This window comes from Crocodylus porosus, unplaced genomic scaffold (genome assembly GCF_001723895.1).
Source record: "Crocodylus porosus isolate Cpor-Errol unplaced genomic scaffold, CroPor_comp1, whole genome shotgun sequence".
NCBI classification, from domain to species: domain Eukaryota; kingdom Metazoa; phylum Chordata; order Crocodylia; family Crocodylidae; genus Crocodylus; species Crocodylus porosus.
This window is the reverse complement of record NW_017728950.1, coordinates 25,657,204-25,674,886: the sequence shown is the minus strand read 5'-3', so window position 1 is coordinate 25,674,886 and position 17,683 is coordinate 25,657,204. Positions and strand designations below refer to the sequence as shown.

General features: G+C 43.6%; 2 protein-coding genes and 1 long non-coding RNA gene across 4 annotated transcripts in view; 2 read left to right on the top strand and 1 right to left on the bottom strand.

The window, feature by feature from the left end:
* ABCA1 (ATP binding cassette subfamily A member 1) overlaps window positions 1-6,896 on the top strand; it is a 116,210-nt gene extending 109,314 nt beyond the window's left edge. Inside the window, exons 47-50 of the mRNA XM_019554993.1 lie at window positions 1,909-2,012; window positions 2,174-2,266; window positions 2,736-2,979; window positions 3,528-6,896. Coding sequence (XP_019410538.1) covers window positions 1,909-2,012; window positions 2,174-2,266; window positions 2,736-2,979; window positions 3,528-3,668 — 582 coding nt within the window. The 3' untranslated portion in view covers window positions 3,669-6,896. The remainder of the gene's footprint in view (window positions 1-1,908; window positions 2,013-2,173; window positions 2,267-2,735; window positions 2,980-3,527) is intronic.
* A 4,390-nt stretch (window positions 6,897-11,286) lies between these two features.
* On the bottom strand, window positions 11,287-17,020 carry NIPSNAP3A (nipsnap homolog 3A). 2 transcript variants are annotated; one of them, XM_019555312.1, is made up of 6 exons: window positions 16,788-17,020; window positions 14,811-14,972; window positions 13,127-13,276; window positions 12,171-12,257; window positions 11,957-12,072; window positions 11,287-11,829 (listed from the first exon to the last, which is right to left on the bottom strand). In XM_019555312.1, exons 1-5 carry the CDS (start codon window positions 16,909-16,911, stop codon window positions 11,996-11,998), a joined length of 600 nt encoding a protein of 199 aa, XP_019410857.1. In that variant the 5' UTR covers window positions 16,912-17,020; the 3' UTR covers window positions 11,287-11,829; window positions 11,957-11,995. The 2 variants fall into 2 exon arrangements, with proteins under 2 accessions (XP_019410857.1, XP_019410856.1); XM_019555311.1 differs by having other exon boundaries at window positions 11,287-12,072.
* LOC109323634 lies at window positions 15,372-17,017 on the top strand. Its single transcript, XR_002104705.1, has 3 exons — window positions 15,372-15,456; window positions 16,599-16,600; window positions 17,005-17,017. It is a non-coding gene; the product is annotated as an uncharacterized LOC109323634 (long non-coding RNA).
* Window positions 17,021-17,683: the final 663 nt, after the last annotated feature.

Genomic DNA, 17,683 nt, shown 5'->3' with positions numbered 1-17,683 from the left:
GTTCATCTTGGAGTCAGTAATGACTCCAAGATCCCTTTCTGCCTCCGTGCTCTCAAGAAGGGAGTTTCCCATCTTATAAGGGTGCTGCTAGTTACTACTGCCCAAGTGCAGCACCCTGCACTTGTCAGTATTGAAACACTGTTTTTGCTAGCCCACCCCCGTAACCTATCCAGGTCTTGCAGCAGTCTTTCCCTCCCTGCTAGCGTGCTCACCTCAACCCATATTTTGGTATCATCAGCAAATTTAAACAGGTTGCTTTTCACTCCATCATCCAAATTGCTGATAAAGAAATTGAACAGTGTGGGCCCAAGGACCGAGCCCTGGGGGACTCCGCTGCCCACTTGTCCCCAGGTCGAATATGACCCATCCACCACCACCCTCTGAGTGTGACCCTTCAGCCAGTCTGCAATCCATCTGACTGTGTAGGCATCAATGCCACAGTCGCCTAGTTTTTTAATGAGGTGGGCGTGGGAGACGGTGTCAAAGGCCTTGCTGAAGTCCAGAAAGACTATGTCCACCTGCATCCAATGCTTTTGTGACCTGATCATAAAAGGCAATCAGGTTGGTCTGACGTGACCTGCCCCTAATGAAACCGTGCTGGTTGCCCTTGAGCATCATCCCTGAAGCCGGCCCATCACAGATAGACTAATATCTAGCATAGCGTATACTGTATATAAGGCTCAGATCAAGCGCAACGGCTTCTTAACCTGGTAGGGGAAATACCATGTATCTATGTCCAAGAAAGTAGCTTTCCTGAACTGCTTTGTAGGAGAACCGCTTTCCGGGTGTGGTTCAGTACCCACTGAGGTGCAGCGGGTTTCAGCCCAGTTTATGGAAATGGGAGCCTCCTCCCTTGCTTGCTCCAAGAGCCTTATGGCTAAGAGCAAGCAAAACTCAGGGGCATCTGAATCCCAAGCCCCAGGGCTTGGGCCTGCAAGTAGGATGCCCGCCAAAGGTTTTGGAAATGTCTGAAGCCCCAGGTGTGGATGGAGGATATTTGCCGGTAGTAGGGCCACTTGTGGTTCTGGACTCTTGGATTTGGAATTAGCTTTGACTAATTTGGCCTCGGATACAAAATTTAAAAAAAAAAAGGTATATAAATAGGTAAAAAAAAAAAATGTTGCTTAAAAGTGTGTTGATGGAGTAGCTGTGCTAAAACTTGCAGCAGTTTAAAAAAAAGGTAAAATGCATCAGAACTAAGTCTGTGGATAACTAGTAATTTGCATATATGCAAATTACTACAGGTATGTTTGTGTCAAGGTCAGTGTTTTCAAATTTGCCCCTCGCTTCCACGCGCTCAGTAACAGCAGAGTCTGACAGTAAAGAGAGGGGGAAGGGGTTGCAGTGGGGTGGGGTAGCAGACAAGGGGGCTACCTGACCCCCTATATTTTTTTTCCCCTCTGATAGCAGTGGGAGTGAGACAAATTGAAGGCAAACCTCCAGTAGTTAGATTCTATACCTGGAAAATTATGACACATTTAGAAATTTTATAGGTATAGAATTTAATTATAAGGGGATCATATTATAGTTGAGTGAATACAGTATGTAATCTATAACAGATGAAGAAAAAGGGCTACCCATTCTGCCTTAGCTGGTTTCAGTAGCTAAGTGTCCTGTGATATTTTGAAATTTGGTGAAATTTCAGATTTTCATAATCTGAGAGGAGGAAGGACAACAATCTTCACAACATTTTTTCCCCAGTTTGGGACCATTTATAGAGCAGATCTAAAAAATTTTCCCCCTAACTTCAATTATGGGGTGGAAGTATCACACTTTTAAATTTTAAAAAGAAAAGGAAAAGGCTTCACTGCCATTTTCCTCTTCTCCACTCAGTTACTTTCTACAGGATTACAATGTGTATCAGTAGTGGGCTACTACATAACTTGATTTATCAAATGTCATCTGCAGGATGAGCCAACCACAGGAATGGATCCCAAAGCACGACGCTTCCTTTGGAACTGTGCTCTGAGTGTCATCAAGGAGGGCAGATCAGTGGTGCTGACATCTCACAGGCATGTAGTGCTCATTATAGCAGTGTGTCTACTTGCGTTGGTCTGCTTTGATGGGGTCTAGGTTCATTTTCAGTTAAGTTGCTGTTTCTGCAAATACAGATGGGTGATCTCAGTAAGTGTTTGCCTTGTCCGGGGCTAAATGTTGTTTTGTTTGCCTGCAGCATGGAAGAATGTGAAGCCCTGTGTACTCGAATGGCAATTATGGTCAATGGGCGGTTCAGGTGTCTGGGAAGCGTCCAGCATCTGAAGAACAGGTGACTGCCTTTAATTTGCTTCTGCCACAGAACTGTAAGGGGAGTAGCCTGTATTCTGTTGTGTTCTCAGCTATTGGGTGAAGAGTTGATCTTTCTCCTACTGTGTTACTCCTGTTGCTTTTCCAAGTCAAAGGCCAGCCTTAGCTGAACAGCCCACTGGACACCATTTTCCATAGCCAGTGGCACACACAGGAATGGTGTGGACAGCAGCACATCCAGCTGCTGTCTTTGACTCCCCAGCCTAAATAACCACATGCCCATTTACAGCTGGATTGACTGAAGGCTGCTGTCACCCAAGTCCAGAGTGAGGCTCCAACTCATCCCTCTGCAGCTGTTGTAAGCCCCCTCAACTACTCTGCCCCCAGTTTTGTTGCTTTTCAGGCTTCAGGAGATGGCCCTGTATTTTGAGTGCCTCCTGTTCTTGGAAAGCAGCTTGCCCACCCTCCTGTGTTTCCCACTCTGCTTTCAGGTTTGGAGATGGCTACACCATCATCGTGCGGATAGCGGGAGCAAACCCCGACCTGACGCCTGTGCAGGACTTCTTCGGGCTTGCGTTCCCAGGCAGTGTTCTAAAGGAGAAGCATCGAAACATGCTTCAGTACCAGCTCCCGTCCTCGCCATCCTCCCTGGCCAGGATATTCAGTGTCTTGTCTCAGAACAAAAAGAGACTTCACATAGAAGACTACTCCGTTTCTCAGACTACACTTGACCAAGTAAGTTTCCCATAAGCTGTGAGCCAAATTCTTTTCTCAGTACAAGAATCCCTGAATAAACTTCCTAGAAAGGAACAGCGGTCTGTAGGGAAAGATTTCTCTAGGAAAGAGTTTTCAAAGATTCTTGGCAGAGGCAGCAAGAGGCCTGTTCCAGGACTTAGGGCCAGTGGGAGAGAAGGCTGAAAGGCAAAAAGAGAGACCAGAGGTTGGAAGAGAGGACATGGAGTGGGTTTGGGCTGAAAGGAGAGTTTGTTCCAAAGTACCTTTCAGACAGGTGAAGCCAACACAGTGCATGGAGGTGACAGAGCAACTGAGAAGGTAGCCAAGTTTTTAGGCTTGAGATCCCCCCACCTCAGACTTTTTTTCCTTTCTAAAAAGGGAGGTGGATGCTGGGGGGCCCAGCCATCATGCCACTGAAGCTAAAGGGAGAACTTTTCCCCTTATTTCAATAAAAGTAGAAATAAATCCATGGTAAACATGGATCCTGTAAAGTATCCTGTACAAAGCAGAACTCAAAAGGGACCATTGGCCCTCCTTTTCTCTTGCAGGTATTTGTAAACTTTGCCAAGGACCAAAGTGATGATGACCACACAAAGGACTTGTCATTGCACAAACACCAGACTGTTGTGGATGTTGCAAAGCTAAATTCCTTTCTGCAAGATGAGAAGGTGAAAGAAAGTTATGTGTGAGCCACTGTGTCTGCAAGGACCAGACAAGCAAAAGAGAAAAGCAGCCTTCCTTTGCATGGGATAGGATATTCCCAAGGGGAAACACGGGAGGAAAGAAACAAACTGGACTCTCTACTGATAACCATTCAATGCAATGCAATTCAATGCAATGAAAACAAAAATTCCATTACAGAGGCGGTGCCTCCCAGAGTCGTTGCCTTGTTGTACTGTTCTCAAGTGAAAGACTTGAATCTCATTTATTACAGCCTAACTCTGTGAAACTGTAGTATGGCACCCACTGGAGGCCGTGGGCTTTCAACCATACTGTTCTTACCCATCTTTTAATTTTTTTTTACTAGGGTTGCAACCATAGCTCATTGAGGAATCATGGCCAGTGATTATTTATTGATATATTTTTGGCATGCACATTTACTCTTTCAATCATTTTTCATGTCAGGAGTGTAAATTCCCTGGTGCTGCATCCATTGCTGGCAATGAATGCACCAAAACAGCCAGTGACCAGAAGTCACCAAACGCCCCAGTGCCATGGCCTTATTTTGTGAAAAACACATCTGATTAGCTCCTCTTTCAAGGTTTGTGTTGGTCAATCAGTGATAAACATAGGCTGCAAAGCAATACTGTACTTAGATGGTAGACATGGATTCACTAGCCCATCCTTTGCCATCTGCTGCAGTGGATGGCAGCTTGCAAAACTCCAACCTTTGCAAAAGGCAGGGGACTGTCCCACCAGCATTGTGACCAATCACCTACTTCTTACCTGGGGTTTTTGTAAACAAGTGCTTTCCCATTCCTTTTTAAAGTACTGCAGCAGCTCCACGAGCACCTGGTGGAGAGCAGTGGATGAGAAGCAAAACTAGGGACTAGACCACAGCCGCAGTCTCACTGGCTGCATATGCTGCTAGTGCCATGAGCAAATTGCCTGTTGTTCTGATGTGCACTATCTGCCCTTTCATGCCTGCTTGGTATCAGAAAGGTACCCAGCATCTAAAGTTGTTATTGCTTAGCAAAAATGTGTTGCCAATTCTGGCTTTACCAAACCAGTTAAACTAAAACCAGAAGAGATGTAGATTTTTTTTTAAACAGTATTATTTATGACCGTAAATAGATAGCAAGATTAAGGTATGAAAATGCTTCCATCTGATCTGTGTAGCCATAGTGTAGTTTGTTACATTATGCCTGCATCACTGTGTTTATGCTTTGTCTCTTTTCAGTGCTAGTTTTGTTATAGATATGTAATGAAATCTGTGCAAGTTCCAGGTTTTGTGTTCTAGCAGTTACCGTGATCCCTGGGGTCAGTTACTCTAAGTTCACCTCAGATTTTCCTATGTGGAGATGACATGATTACTGTTTCAGCTTCTGTAATATTCTGTAATAACGTGTTTTAGTTATTATCTGATCCCTAGCTCTTGTTTGTGGGGAAAAAGCACCTTTTTAAAAGTTTCCCGTGAACAGCTAGTCATTGGGATATCCATTGATATTCTGAGACTCAGACCTTCCCAGAGCAAGAATTTTTTTTTAATGGTGAGAATGGCTGACTGTCCTGTTGCTAAACCGGAGTTCTCTCTAGGGCATGAGGAACATGTTTCCAGTAATGCATTCAGCAGGCACCTTAGGCTTGTTTCAACAGTTAGGCCTAGGTTCAGGAACAGGTTTAACTTACAGCGTGTGAGCGGTGCTACTGACTGGTCTCATTCATGTGCCTTGTGTCCTTTGCTGAGCCTATCCTGTTAGCACATGCAGAAGTTCTGTTTTAGCTCGTTGTGCTCATGTACCAGAAGAGTAGTTTACTGGTTAGATGTTTTTCTGGAATTCCCCCAGAATCTTTTAAGACATATGAGAAGTGACAGAAACTGAAACACACTACCTAGCACCATTAGGTAATGTGATTTTTCCACATACGTTTGGGATCATTGACAACTTCAATTTAATACATAAAATGCTAATTTCTTAGCATTGTCCTCACTGTATCCTGCCCTGGCATAAAATAAGACCTAATCTTGGCTCTGCCAAAGTGCCTTTTTCATAGTGCGTTATATTTTTTAAGTGTAAAATACTGTTTTAAAGGGGGAGAGGAGAGAAGTAGAAGGCATACCTCACTTCTCATAGCATACCCACAAGGACTCAGTTTGAGACTGCCCTAAAACATCCCCACAAAGGAGCTAGGAGATTAATATACACTGCACTTTACAGAAATAGTAGGCCCAATCCTTCATCATATGAATAAGGAACATATGCTGTATTAACACCACTAAAAACCACTGCTGCAGTTGGCATTAAGTCACAATCTGACCAGGAACAACTGAAGTTATGGATTCAGTCCAGCCATGGTGTCTTACTGGTGAGTTCAGTGGGAATTGGGGCCAAAAGGCAAGGGTGGAAGTATTTGCATTTAGGTCCATATAAATGGTTGCAGTTTCTTGCTGTACTGGTTCATATGCCACACCAAGGGTATTTACTATGTGATTCTCTCTCTTAACCCTGCCAAAAAGGAGTCTTGAAGAACCCTACTGCTATTGTAGCATTAGTAAACTGATGCATAACCTGGATTCTGTGACACAAAGAAGAGTTGTGCTAAATACTGAGGATAGCCAAATTGTCTGACAGCTTTTCAGTCCCTGGCAAAACCATAAATGTGGCAAGGCTTTTTTGTTCTGTTTTGATCTACATGGCATACAGACATTGCAGTTCTCACGTGCTGCTCAGTCAGCTGCTCACTGAAGTTATTTCAGTTGATTTTTTTCCTGCCCTTCTAGCTGGGTGTCAGCTGAAATGTTCCCAAGTGCCACATGTGTTACGACTGTGAACAGCTCTAATAATAGATTACACTGAGGGCATTTTACTGATTTAAAACAATGTTACCACTTGTTGTGCTGTTAATAAATTGTTGCTTCCCTAATTGTATTTCAGCTAGGACTCTACATGTTATATTTTCCCCAGGATAAAGTTGTGGGTGTTTTTGCTTCTCCTCTCCCAGGAGATAGAGTTGGTCCTTCATTCCAAGCACTTTATGCTGTCTGTAATGGGATCTATTTTTGCACTGGAATATCTAGTAACTTTGCAAAATCTAGAGATTTCACAACAGAAATTTCTAAGTTAAATCCTTCAATGGACATTTTCAGTTGAAGCAAAAAGTATATATATTTGTATTTGCTAATAACTGTTTATGTGAAGTATTAAAAAGGCATTTTGATTACCTTGTATTAAATAAAAAAAATAAAGCGATAACAGTACTGTTGGTCTACATAAGTTTCACTGATTTGCATTTACTGTTGAGCTGCACTGTAGTCTGCTGTTCCTGGCTTGGGAAGAGTTTCACTACAATGCAAACACCCACCCATGTCTTTAAAAATGCCAGGTTTGAGTCCTGTCCTGCAGAGTTTGGGTGGATTTAGGGATTAGAATAGGAACCAGGATGGGTGCAGACAAGGGACATACTTTTAAGAATGTAGTACTGGCCCACCCCACCTTGATCCTTACCCTTCTCCAATTTCAGTGACAGTGTTTTGTTTTTTAAATAGTAGGACATTGATTTGAGTGGTTAAAATCCATGAGCCTGAGTTAGAAAACTTCAGTCCTAATGGCACAGCAAGTTACTAATATGTGTCGACAACTAATTTCCCTTTTTAAGGGAAATTTAATTTTAATTTTAATTTAAGCCAGCACTCTTAGCTAAATAAGGGAGCTGAGGATTGAATGTTTATAATGAATAATGGGCCTGTGTGAGTAGGCAGCTATTCAATCTGGGGCTTCGGATCCGGCCACTTCGGATGCCAGCAATTCGATTCAAAGCTCTGGACTGGGTTCCTGCTTCGATCCGGCTGAAGCTTCGGAGCTACTTCGGAGATCCGGCCATAGGGTATAATGGGGAATCAATGAACTATCTATAACTTTGTTTTTTGTCTGATTTGGATTAAACTTGCAGGGGTGGTAGTGTCTGCTGAGAGCATGAAGCCTGCCAAGTTTCAATAATGTCAGTGCAGCGGTTCAGGGGGAACTGCACCCCAAATTCTTGAAAGCAAAACTCATGTCGTGTATGTGGGGGTGAAAACTGCAGGGGTGGTAGCCCCTGGTGAAGCCACAAAGCCTGCCAAGTTTCAAGAAGACAGGTGGAGGGGTTGGGGGGGGGAACTGCACCTCTAACTGCTGACAGGCAAAACTTGTGACATGAGTGCTTGTGCAACTGTGTCTTTCTTGGGGCATGGAAGTGTGGGGGGAAGGGGAGACACTACTGTATGCCTGGCTGCTAAGCTATTGTGTTACCAGTTACCAATCAATCATGATCACTCAGAGACCAGCTCAATACACAGTACCTAGCTAATGCAGCCAGTTAATTAGCAATGATTAATACCTACAAAACCATACACTAAGGAAAGGAAATAACCAATACAGTTGATCAGTTGCCCCAAGACGGACACAGTCCCACAAGCAACCTATGTCACGAGTTTTGCCTGTCAGCAGCTAGAGGTGCAGGACCCCAGAACCTTCCCCTGCACCTATCCTTGACAGCTGGCAGGCTTTGTGGCCACAGCAGGGGCTAATATCCCTGCAGCTTTCACCCTGCTGCGCCTTAACACACACAGTGTCACCCATGTCACAAGTTTTGCCTGTCAGCAGCTTGAGGTGCAGTTCCCCCCAAACCCCTGCTTTCTATGGAGTCTCCTTAATGTTACAGACAGTTGTGAATCCTGCCCAAAGCAGCAGTCAAGGTGAGCCAAGTTGTAGCATCAAGCAGAACCTGTGTCCTGAGTTACTTCCCTGGAACACATCTAGCTCGCCGTGGGGCAGAGTCAGAGGCAGGTCACTAGCCCCTTGGCAATAGTTTAGCAGGCAGAGCCTGCTAACACCCTGGGCTTGAGACCTGCCTCTGCACCTCACACCTCACGACCAAGTGCAGCCAAACCCCTGGATCCCTGCTTGCTTTTTCCTTAAAACCAAGGGGCTGCACCTTTAACCTTAAGGGCTTCAGCTCTTTGTAGCCTAGTGATTGCCTGCAAGTCTGGGTGGGAGAAGAGGCGAGTTCAAGTCTGGCTTCCACCCAGGAATGGCCTCCTCGGGTTTCAAATGCATGGGTGTTTCTTGGTGGCCAGAAAGGCAGGTTGGAGGAGCATCAGTGACCTTGGTCCAACTCATGCCTCAGACCAGTACACCTTCCTGCTTGTCCATATAGGAACCAACAGTACTACTAGGCAAGAGACCATGGCAATGCAGGGCTTACAGCATCACCGGGTCCTGCCCGCTAAGCTGTGGAGACCCCCAAGGGAGGGCAGGAGGGATAGTTTCATAGTTGCTAGGGTCAGAAGGGACCTGAGCAGAATATTAAGTCCAACCCCCTGCCATGGACAGGAAAGGACAGCTAGGTGATTATCTAGCCTCCTTTTAAAGAGCCCCAGAGTAGGAGCAAGCACCACTTCCCTTGGAAGTTGGTTCCAGATCTTAGCCACCCTGACGGTGAAGTAGTGCCTCCTGATGTTTAGTCTGAATCTACTCCAGTCAACTTATGGCCGTTATTCCTTGTTACTCCCAGTAGCGCTCGAGGGAACAGGGACTCTCCCATTGCCTGATGGTCCCCTTGGCCAGTTTGTAGACGGCCACCAGATCCCCTCTCAGCCTTCTCTTGCAAAGGCTGAACAGGTTCAGGTCCTGTAGCCTCTCCTCATACGGCCTGCCCTGCTGCCCCCTGATCATGCGAGTGGCCCTCCTCTGGACACTCTCCATGCTGTCCACCTCCCTCCTGAAGTGTGGTGCCCAGAACTGGATGTAGTACTCCAACTGTGGCCTGACTAGTGTCGCATAGAGGGGGAGGTTCACCACCTTGGACCTGCTCAAGATGCATCTGTGGGTGCATGACAAGGTGTGGTTAGCCTTCCTGACCATGTCCTCACATTGTCGGCCCAAGTTGCTCTTGGAGTCAATAATGACTTCTGAAGTCGAGGTATATCATGTCCACTGCTCTTCCTGCATCCAGAGCCAGTCATCTTATCTGTCCCAAGCAAACACCCAAGGTCTGTGCCAAGGTTTACCTTCAAGTTCTTCTCCAGCAGCTCACAGGTTCAGTGCTTGGCTGCTCTGGCAGTACAGACAGTATCCATGGACCTAGACTGGACCTGATGCAACAGGCTGAAGAGGGCCTCTCCATAACAGGGACTTGGAAAACAAGTAGTTATCAAGCACAGGGTCTTGTCTCCTTCCCTGAATTTAAGTACTCTGATTTGAGTATAATAAAAAGTCTGATTGCTGATAGGAAATTTGGTTTAAAAGTATCTGACAGTTCTCATTCTCTACCCCCAACTAGGAGCAACCAGTTTATAGCTTTTTCTTTTTTCATTTCACACTGAAATAAGGTGAGACTAGGGGTTTTTAAATCTCAAACATCAGCAGAGTTTCTAACTCCCTCTTTCCACCTTTCATTTCTCAACTTAATTAAAAAGCAGTCTGGATTCCTGTTCAGAGTCCATGTGCATATAACAATCCCAGGGTCATTTGAGTGTGAATTACAATGAATAGTGTGTTTCTAGGAAGATTTTATATCTGAACTGTGGTCTCTAAAGACTTTGATTCTTCCTTTCCTACAGACTTTATGTAAATTTTAGAGCTTCACTCAAATTAAAATAAGAAAGCAGGGAAGTTTCATTACAGCTCTGTGCCATTTTGGCCTCTTACTTTACTTTACTAAAACTTAATCCTTCCAGTTAGTTTGTTTCAGGTCAGAGAGGTAAAGAATAGATACTAGCAAGGTAATATAGCACACAGTAGGATCAGTTCAAAGCCTGATTAAACAGATGCCTCCAGGGACTGGACTTAAATCTACCATCCTCCTAAGAACACTGCAGATTTCTTCTATGTAGCCCACAGAATGAAGATATATTTAAAGAGATACAAGTTATAGTAGCTGGGAAATTTAATCAGATTCCATCCATACAGCATACTCTCAACCATAAATGTAACTTGAAGTGAGCAATGAATAGGGGGGGTGTGAAACGGGCCCTATGCAATTCCAACTCAGATTCGGCCTGAATCAGGGACAGCAATTCGATTCGTTGATTCAGATCACTGTCCCCGATCCGATTTGCCCGAATCCGAAGATTTGATGCTGATTTGGAGAAGCAGCGATTCGGACATAGACACAGCTTTAGAAGTTATTTCTACGTACCTCCAGGTACCAGCACGGCTTGTGAATGCTGCAATGCTGGGGTGCACGGACCATCCCACTGGAGTGCAGGGTGGCCCTCTATGTTCTTGGCGGCAAACCAAGTAATTCGGTCCCCCAGTGCCCCCATGGCTCAGCAACTGACCGGGGTGGGGGGGGAGGACTTCTGTCAGCTCTGCTTGAATCTGAATGGTCACTGACCACCTCCAATAAGTTAAGGGCCATGTTACTAGCTGGCTGAAAACTATCAAGGTTACCTATGGCCAGGATGCACAGCCTCCAGAATACTGCATTCATAGAAGAGATTTTATAACCTTGTGGCTGAAGAAGACAAGGGGAGTCCCAGACTAGCAAGTTACATACTTTGAAAACACTAAAAATGTGTGCTGTATACTATTTTATTAAAGTTTTAAAGTGTTACAGTGGAACAAATCATTTTTGAAAAAATGTAGGCATGTCTCTCTTGATTCAATGCATACATGAACCACTTCGATTTTAATTCATAACCAATTTATGCATATTGAATAAGTATTAAAATGTTTCCATGATCTATGAAATACATTATTGATGAGGAACTGAACAGATTTCACTGGACCCAAAATGGAAAGAGACAGAGACTGCAAAGCAGTATTTCAAGAGGTAAAAAGGGTGAACACTGCTTAAACATGCATGTAAAACACCACTTAACCAACTTTACTGCAAGACTTCTCAGCTATAATCACAGCAATCTGTTTTTTTTTAACAATACAAGCAGACACACCAGTAAGGTTTACGGTCTTGACTGCAATCTGGGTTGCAAGGCACCTAGGACTTCTTCTTAGACCCATAGTTGGTCATTGAAAGATGCAGCAAAGCATGCTGTGCAGATGGCTGCAGCCCTCAGGTCAAAATTTCAGCAGCACAGTGATGAGCTTTGGATACAAGTTGTAGGATTAGTAGACAGTAGGAAAAGTTTGCAGAAAGGTTCTCTCCCATGTGGGGCAGAGGCTGAATTTTTATTGGAGCCTGGACAGCCTAGAGATAAATGAAGAGAAAAAATTACTATTTAACAATGAGAGGGATTAGCCCACATAACTGTCAACTGAAGAGTATTTGCCCAGATTACATTAGCACAGAGATCAATCTTCAAATGCTTTCTTACAGCATTTTGTTCTGCAGTCATTACAGCAGTTGGTAAAAGCTATTTCAACGGTGAACATGGCAAAGGAATCAGGAGCATACTTCTCTGGGACTCCAGGAATCTGACACTTTCCCGCACTGAAATTAAACACACAATTAGTTAAAACAAGACAGAGATCCTAGGTGGACAGTACTACAAACTATCTTTAGACATGCCAAAACCAGCCCTCGCTCACCAGCTGCTACCACTCTGGCATCCTCATGTGCATAATGCCTTCCTGCTGCCCGGCTGTCTGGATTCTCATTCCACCACATAACGTGAACTAGGGAAACAAGAATGAGAGAGACTTGATTCCTGAAGGCCCTCTCTATTGTTCTGGAATCCTGCACCAATTCACAAGACAAGCAAACTAGCAGACAACCCTTCTGCATACTTTTCATCAGCTCATTTCATTGCATTTGAAAACCTCTCTCTCAGCACCCAAGTTTTTAAGGTCTGTAGATACCATGTAAAACTGAATTCAGGGACACAGCTTTGCTCTGGAATCATTAAAAAAAAAACAAAACAAAAAAAGGACAATGACCAGGCAACCACTACATATGGTCACTGACCGTTTGAGAGGTCTCTATCAATCTGGAAATAAGCTTTGGCCATATTCTTACTTGCATAAATACATCTCCTTTAAAATTTCAGGTCTTAGTTCTGTGACATGCATATTGCATTACAATTCCCCACAGCACCCTGGTTCAAGGTACATGTGCAGTAACAAGAACTCCCTATTGGTATGATTTCAGTGCTCAGTAACTGTATCTTGGATATTTGGCTCTGGACAAGCGTAGTCAGAGACAGACCCAAGTGGTTCTAAATATGTTAAAGCCACATAATGGGCCCCAGATCCAAATTCAAACTCCAAAGCTGTGGCTGAACAAAAACAGGAGTTCAGATAATTTTACTTTCCTCCTGCTTATCTGGATCACGGAGCCATGCTACCTTAGGTGAGAACAGGTTTTGAGCGGGGATGGTAGTGAGGGGTAGCTGACAACAGACGTATATAAGATGAGCTCTGTGCCCTACAAGGACATACAGGTCCATATTCTTCCCCTACCAGACAACCCACATTAGGTAAGAATGCAGGGAATGCGTTTACCTCTCTGTGCCCATATCTGTATTGGAAGCTGTCTAATGCTGTACCTGTATTCAGTAGCCCATATTCTGTGTGGAAAACACCGATCAGTTTAGTGTAGCCTGTATTGATGTGAGTACTGATAGCAGCTCTAAATGCCTGACCCCACACAGCTGGTCCACCAGGTTTCATCTGGAATGTAACCATCTCGTATACCCCTGGCAGAAAAATACAAAAAAGAAATGCAAAATGAACACTCGGATTCTCCAGGTTGGAGGGCTCTTGTCACAGCTACAATTCACTTAGAACAAAGATGTCAAATTCATCTGGGTCCATGGGCTACATGAGGAGAGCACAGCTGGTCTGTATGCCAGACTGGGCCTAGACCAGCACTATGTGTTGGATCCTGTGTCCAGGGCTGATTTGGTGCATGTGCCGCACGCAGTGCCAGTCGCGGACCAACACACTACATGCAGCATGTGCCAGCCCCAGACCTGTGCATGGCACATGGCAAGTTCCAGGGCACGTACTGTATACGGTGTATGGGTCTGGTCTGGAACGTGCATTGCCTGTGGCACCCGTGCTGGACCGCTCCTGCACACTGGATCTGGCAAGCGGTGCCTGTCTGTGAGTCCAATCTGGACCAGTCCAGATCCAGTGCGCAGGGCTGGCCCAATGCAGGTTTCACATATAGTGTATGCCCCAGACTGGTCCCGTGCAACATGTGCAGCATGTGCTGACCTGAGCCCTGTGCAGCACATGGGGTTGGTCCAAGATGTAACATGTGGTGCCTATGCAATACCAGCCCTGTAAGCTGGATCCAGCATGCACAACTAGTCTGTAAACCCAATCCAGACAGGCCTGAGATCCAGCATACAGGGCTGGTCTGGCACAGGTTCTGCATGCAGAGCATGCCTTGGGCTGGCCCCAAGCATCTTATGCAGTGCATGTCCCAGACTGACCCTGCGTGCTGTGGCTTCAACCTGTGCTATGTACAGACCATGCCAGACCAGCCCTATGCACCACACACAGCACGTGGGGCCGGCAAGCATAAGTCTGCATGTAGGACAAAAGGTTGATCCGAGACCCACAGGTGGAGGACTGGATGACAGGGCCCTATGGGCTGGTAGCTTTGATACCCCTGACTTAGTACAGAAAGTCCCAAGCATTTTTGGCTGTTAAACAAAAAAATGCCCCAATAGGCTGTAGGATCCAACATCTCAAAGAGGATTGTGGGATTTGGATCACAATAAAAAACAAAAAAAACAAACCAATGCCAAGTTAATTAAGCACCCCTCTGCAGTTCAAACTACCTCAGCTGAACAGAGAATTGCACAGAATCATGGCAAAGTAGGGCTGGAGGAGACCTCAGCAGGTCATCTATTCCAACCCTCTTATTCAAGGTAAGGCCATTCCTATCCAAATCATCCTAGGCAAGTGTTGGTCTCCAACCATCCAATTTTCAGATTCCTTCCCTATCATATTGGGCAAGATATTGGCCTCCACTCATATTAGTTCTTGCCATGAGTTTCTCTGAAACTGTACTCTAGGTTAGCTCCATGACTTTCTTCAGATATGAAAGTGCACACACCTAGAAAGGAAGCAATACTGTAGTCTGCCTCATTTACATTCTTGTAGAAGAAAGTCCCTATAAAGCTTTCTGCTGGGCTTTTACGTGATATAGCACTCGGTTTAAACATTAAACCATTTCTCATTATTGAATCAACATTAGCAGCTTTCAGCAATGCTCACCCCCTTCTTGTGGAGGCTTCCCAAGCTCACACCAGGGAACTAAGTATGCAATTTCATTGTGCTGTTTTTCCAAGAAGGGCAGAACAGGAGAGATGAATTTTTCTTGCCATTCTTTATCATTGGCTATGGCTTTCCGAACAGCTGCTCTGTGAGCAAAATTATCTGTAAGAAAGGGAAAGAAATTATGTCTTGATTATATTCAGCCTCCATGTCATACCAAATGTAATTAAATAAAATGGTTACAAGGAGGAAAACTGCTTAGGAGTCATATTTCAAATAGGGGTCATTTCTTTAAAATGACTTATTAAGTCAAAACCAGTTTGGTGGAGTTTAATCATATTTTGCAGATATCTCTTTGCCACTCAATGTTAGAACAGTGTCAGGTCAAACCAATTTTCCAAGCAAGATTCTTATCAGACTCAAAACAAGATTTACAACAGTTTCTAAGTTACCATGACTTCTAATAGCTTTAAGACCAGTAGTGATTTTTATATACATGCATATGTTTTCCCTAGCTATTGTTAGATATTTGGCTACTGAAACAAAAAAGAAAAAGGTAAAGAAAAAAAAAGTGATCAGTAATATAGCCTTTATAAAGTTTGCTGCTGTCTCTTCATTTTATAATCTCCTCTTTATTTACCTTTAAGTACATTTCACTTGGTTATATGAAATGTAATCAAATATTAAAAATTAAATCTTTCCTGTTTTTTAAAAAGTAAAAGCATAAAATGACCCAATTAAATCTTCCACTCAATCTGAAGGGCTCTAAAATGACCCTACGTTCTCCTTTCAATTTAATAGCTTGCATAAAACTGTTTATGCAAAGATTTTTCAAGAATTTAAGGAAAAAACCACACATAAATGAAGAATAAGAAATGATATCTTGGTATGATAATAGCAGAAAATACAATGAATAAATTTTAACTAATAAAAGGAAATGAAACAAAAATTGAGTGCACAGGGGAAAAATACGGGATGATACAAAGCCGTATTTGAATATGGTTAGGGAACGAACTGGACAGGAAGTAACATTTTTTTTTTTTACTTATGCTTCCCTGAAAACATTTCTTAGTGGGTAACCTAAAAAAATCCTTTTAAATAATTAATTAAAAAGAGAACAAGAAATTCTGCAAAATGGAATCTGTTTCTATTTACAGGATGGGAGACTCAGCTAGCCCTAGAATACTGTCCAGTAGGACAATGACTCCAAGCACACAAATATGGATTAAATCCAAAGAGAGGCAGGAGGAGAATCTACATCCTAGCCTGACCAAAGAAGGACAACTATATAAAATGCACTAAAGTTACTAACAACCCAACTGTTCTTTTATTGCAATCAATGTTAGAATTAATACTGACATCCATGGTACAGAATCTGGCCCCAAATTAGTGTCTATGGTAGATTTTTTTTCCCCCCCAAGACTACCTCTTTTCTACCTTGCAGAACTCAACCACAGTACAGTCTCCCTTAGTTACCTCTGGCATTTTTTCCTCTTTGTCTCTCCACCCTTCCCATTGTTTTCCTAATTTCTACCTATTTACATTCTCACTGACATCCTGTCACACTTTTAGCTTCTCTCATTCCTTGGAGATCTCATAACAGCAGATACTCCCTATGCCTGATTGAGCCCAAAAGCTTGCAAAGAGCTTTTTCCCCAATGACTCAGTTGGTCTAATAAAAGATATCACATCTACTCAAAGAAGCTTGCCTCCCTAAACTAGAATTAACATTAAACAGTCTGTGTGGCTTGCATTTGCATACATCCACTAAAACTGGCACGCAGAGAGATGTTTAAATGCCTCACCTGAACTCTGCAAGTATCTGCTCTCAGCAGACTGTACAGGAGCTAGTCTTTCCTATCAATTGTTTGTTTACAGTCAAAAACAGAAATGATATCCATGGGAAATATTCTCCTTTATCTGTCTACTGTACAGGGCAGACAAAACCAGGGCAGCATGAAGAAACACCACTCATACCAAACTTCCAAATATGGATGGCTTTATTCATTGCCCCAAACTCCACAGTCCAGAATCCTATCAGCTCTGAATGAGCTGCACGAAGGTGGATGTATTTATCGACCATTTCCACAAACTCTTTCATCTTCGCCGGTTTAACATCATAGGTACGTATTTCATAGAACGTGGCATTATTTTGCCTGGGCCCTGTAGCAAGAGATGCAAATACCTAAGGAAGAAAGTTAAATAAAATAATTGAAGCTGATATTTTGACTCATAAAACCGCCGCCATTTTAGACTTTAATGCACAATTATAAGGAGAAACTGGTAGTGCCATCTAGCATATATAGGTTGCAGAATACCTCCCACTCCCAACCTGAGGTTGCCAAGTAAAGCAGAAAGAGCCACAAAGTGCACTGGCAAAATCTGAGCTACCAGAGCAACTTATCAACCCCCAGGCCAAGCACGACACCCAAGTGACAGACTCCACTGGGAGACGTTCCCTCAGCATACACTGCTATTATTTTGCTGTACCCAGTGATGCACAAGTCTCACAGATTATTAATCTGATACAGCAGCTGAACAATAATTCATTATCACCAAGTGATGCCCAAGGTTGTAACGCAGCGCCCATTCCTGAAAATCCTAGCTCACATCAGTCTCCCATGGACTTCAAAACAAGTTAGTGTTTGCAAGTTATAGCCATTAATCTAAAAGAAGCAACTCTGTTAAATCCGAATCCTAAATCTTAGGAGGTGGGTAATGTGGCTCTCTCTTTTCAACCTACCCCCTTGATTATTGGCAGAACAGGACTGGGCCCCGCAACTACTGCTTGTATAGACAAAAAATTCAATATACCGATTATTACTGTATTTTCTCACATAGAAACCATACCTTTTCCCCAAAAACCATCTGGG

Coding starts and splice junctions, on each gene's coding strand:
- NIPSNAP3A (XM_019555311.1), bottom strand. CDS start 16,911: ATGAAAGAGTTTGTGGAAATGGTCGATAAATACATCCACCTTCGTGCA. Junction 13,277..14,810: donor GAAGCCTCCACAAGAAGGGG/GTGAGCATTGCT, acceptor TTTTTCTGCCAG/GGGTATACGAGATGGTTACA. Junction 12,073..12,170: donor TGCCAGAGTGGTAGCAGCTG/GTGAGCGAGGGC, acceptor GTTTAATTTCAG/TGCGGGAAAGTGTCAGATTC.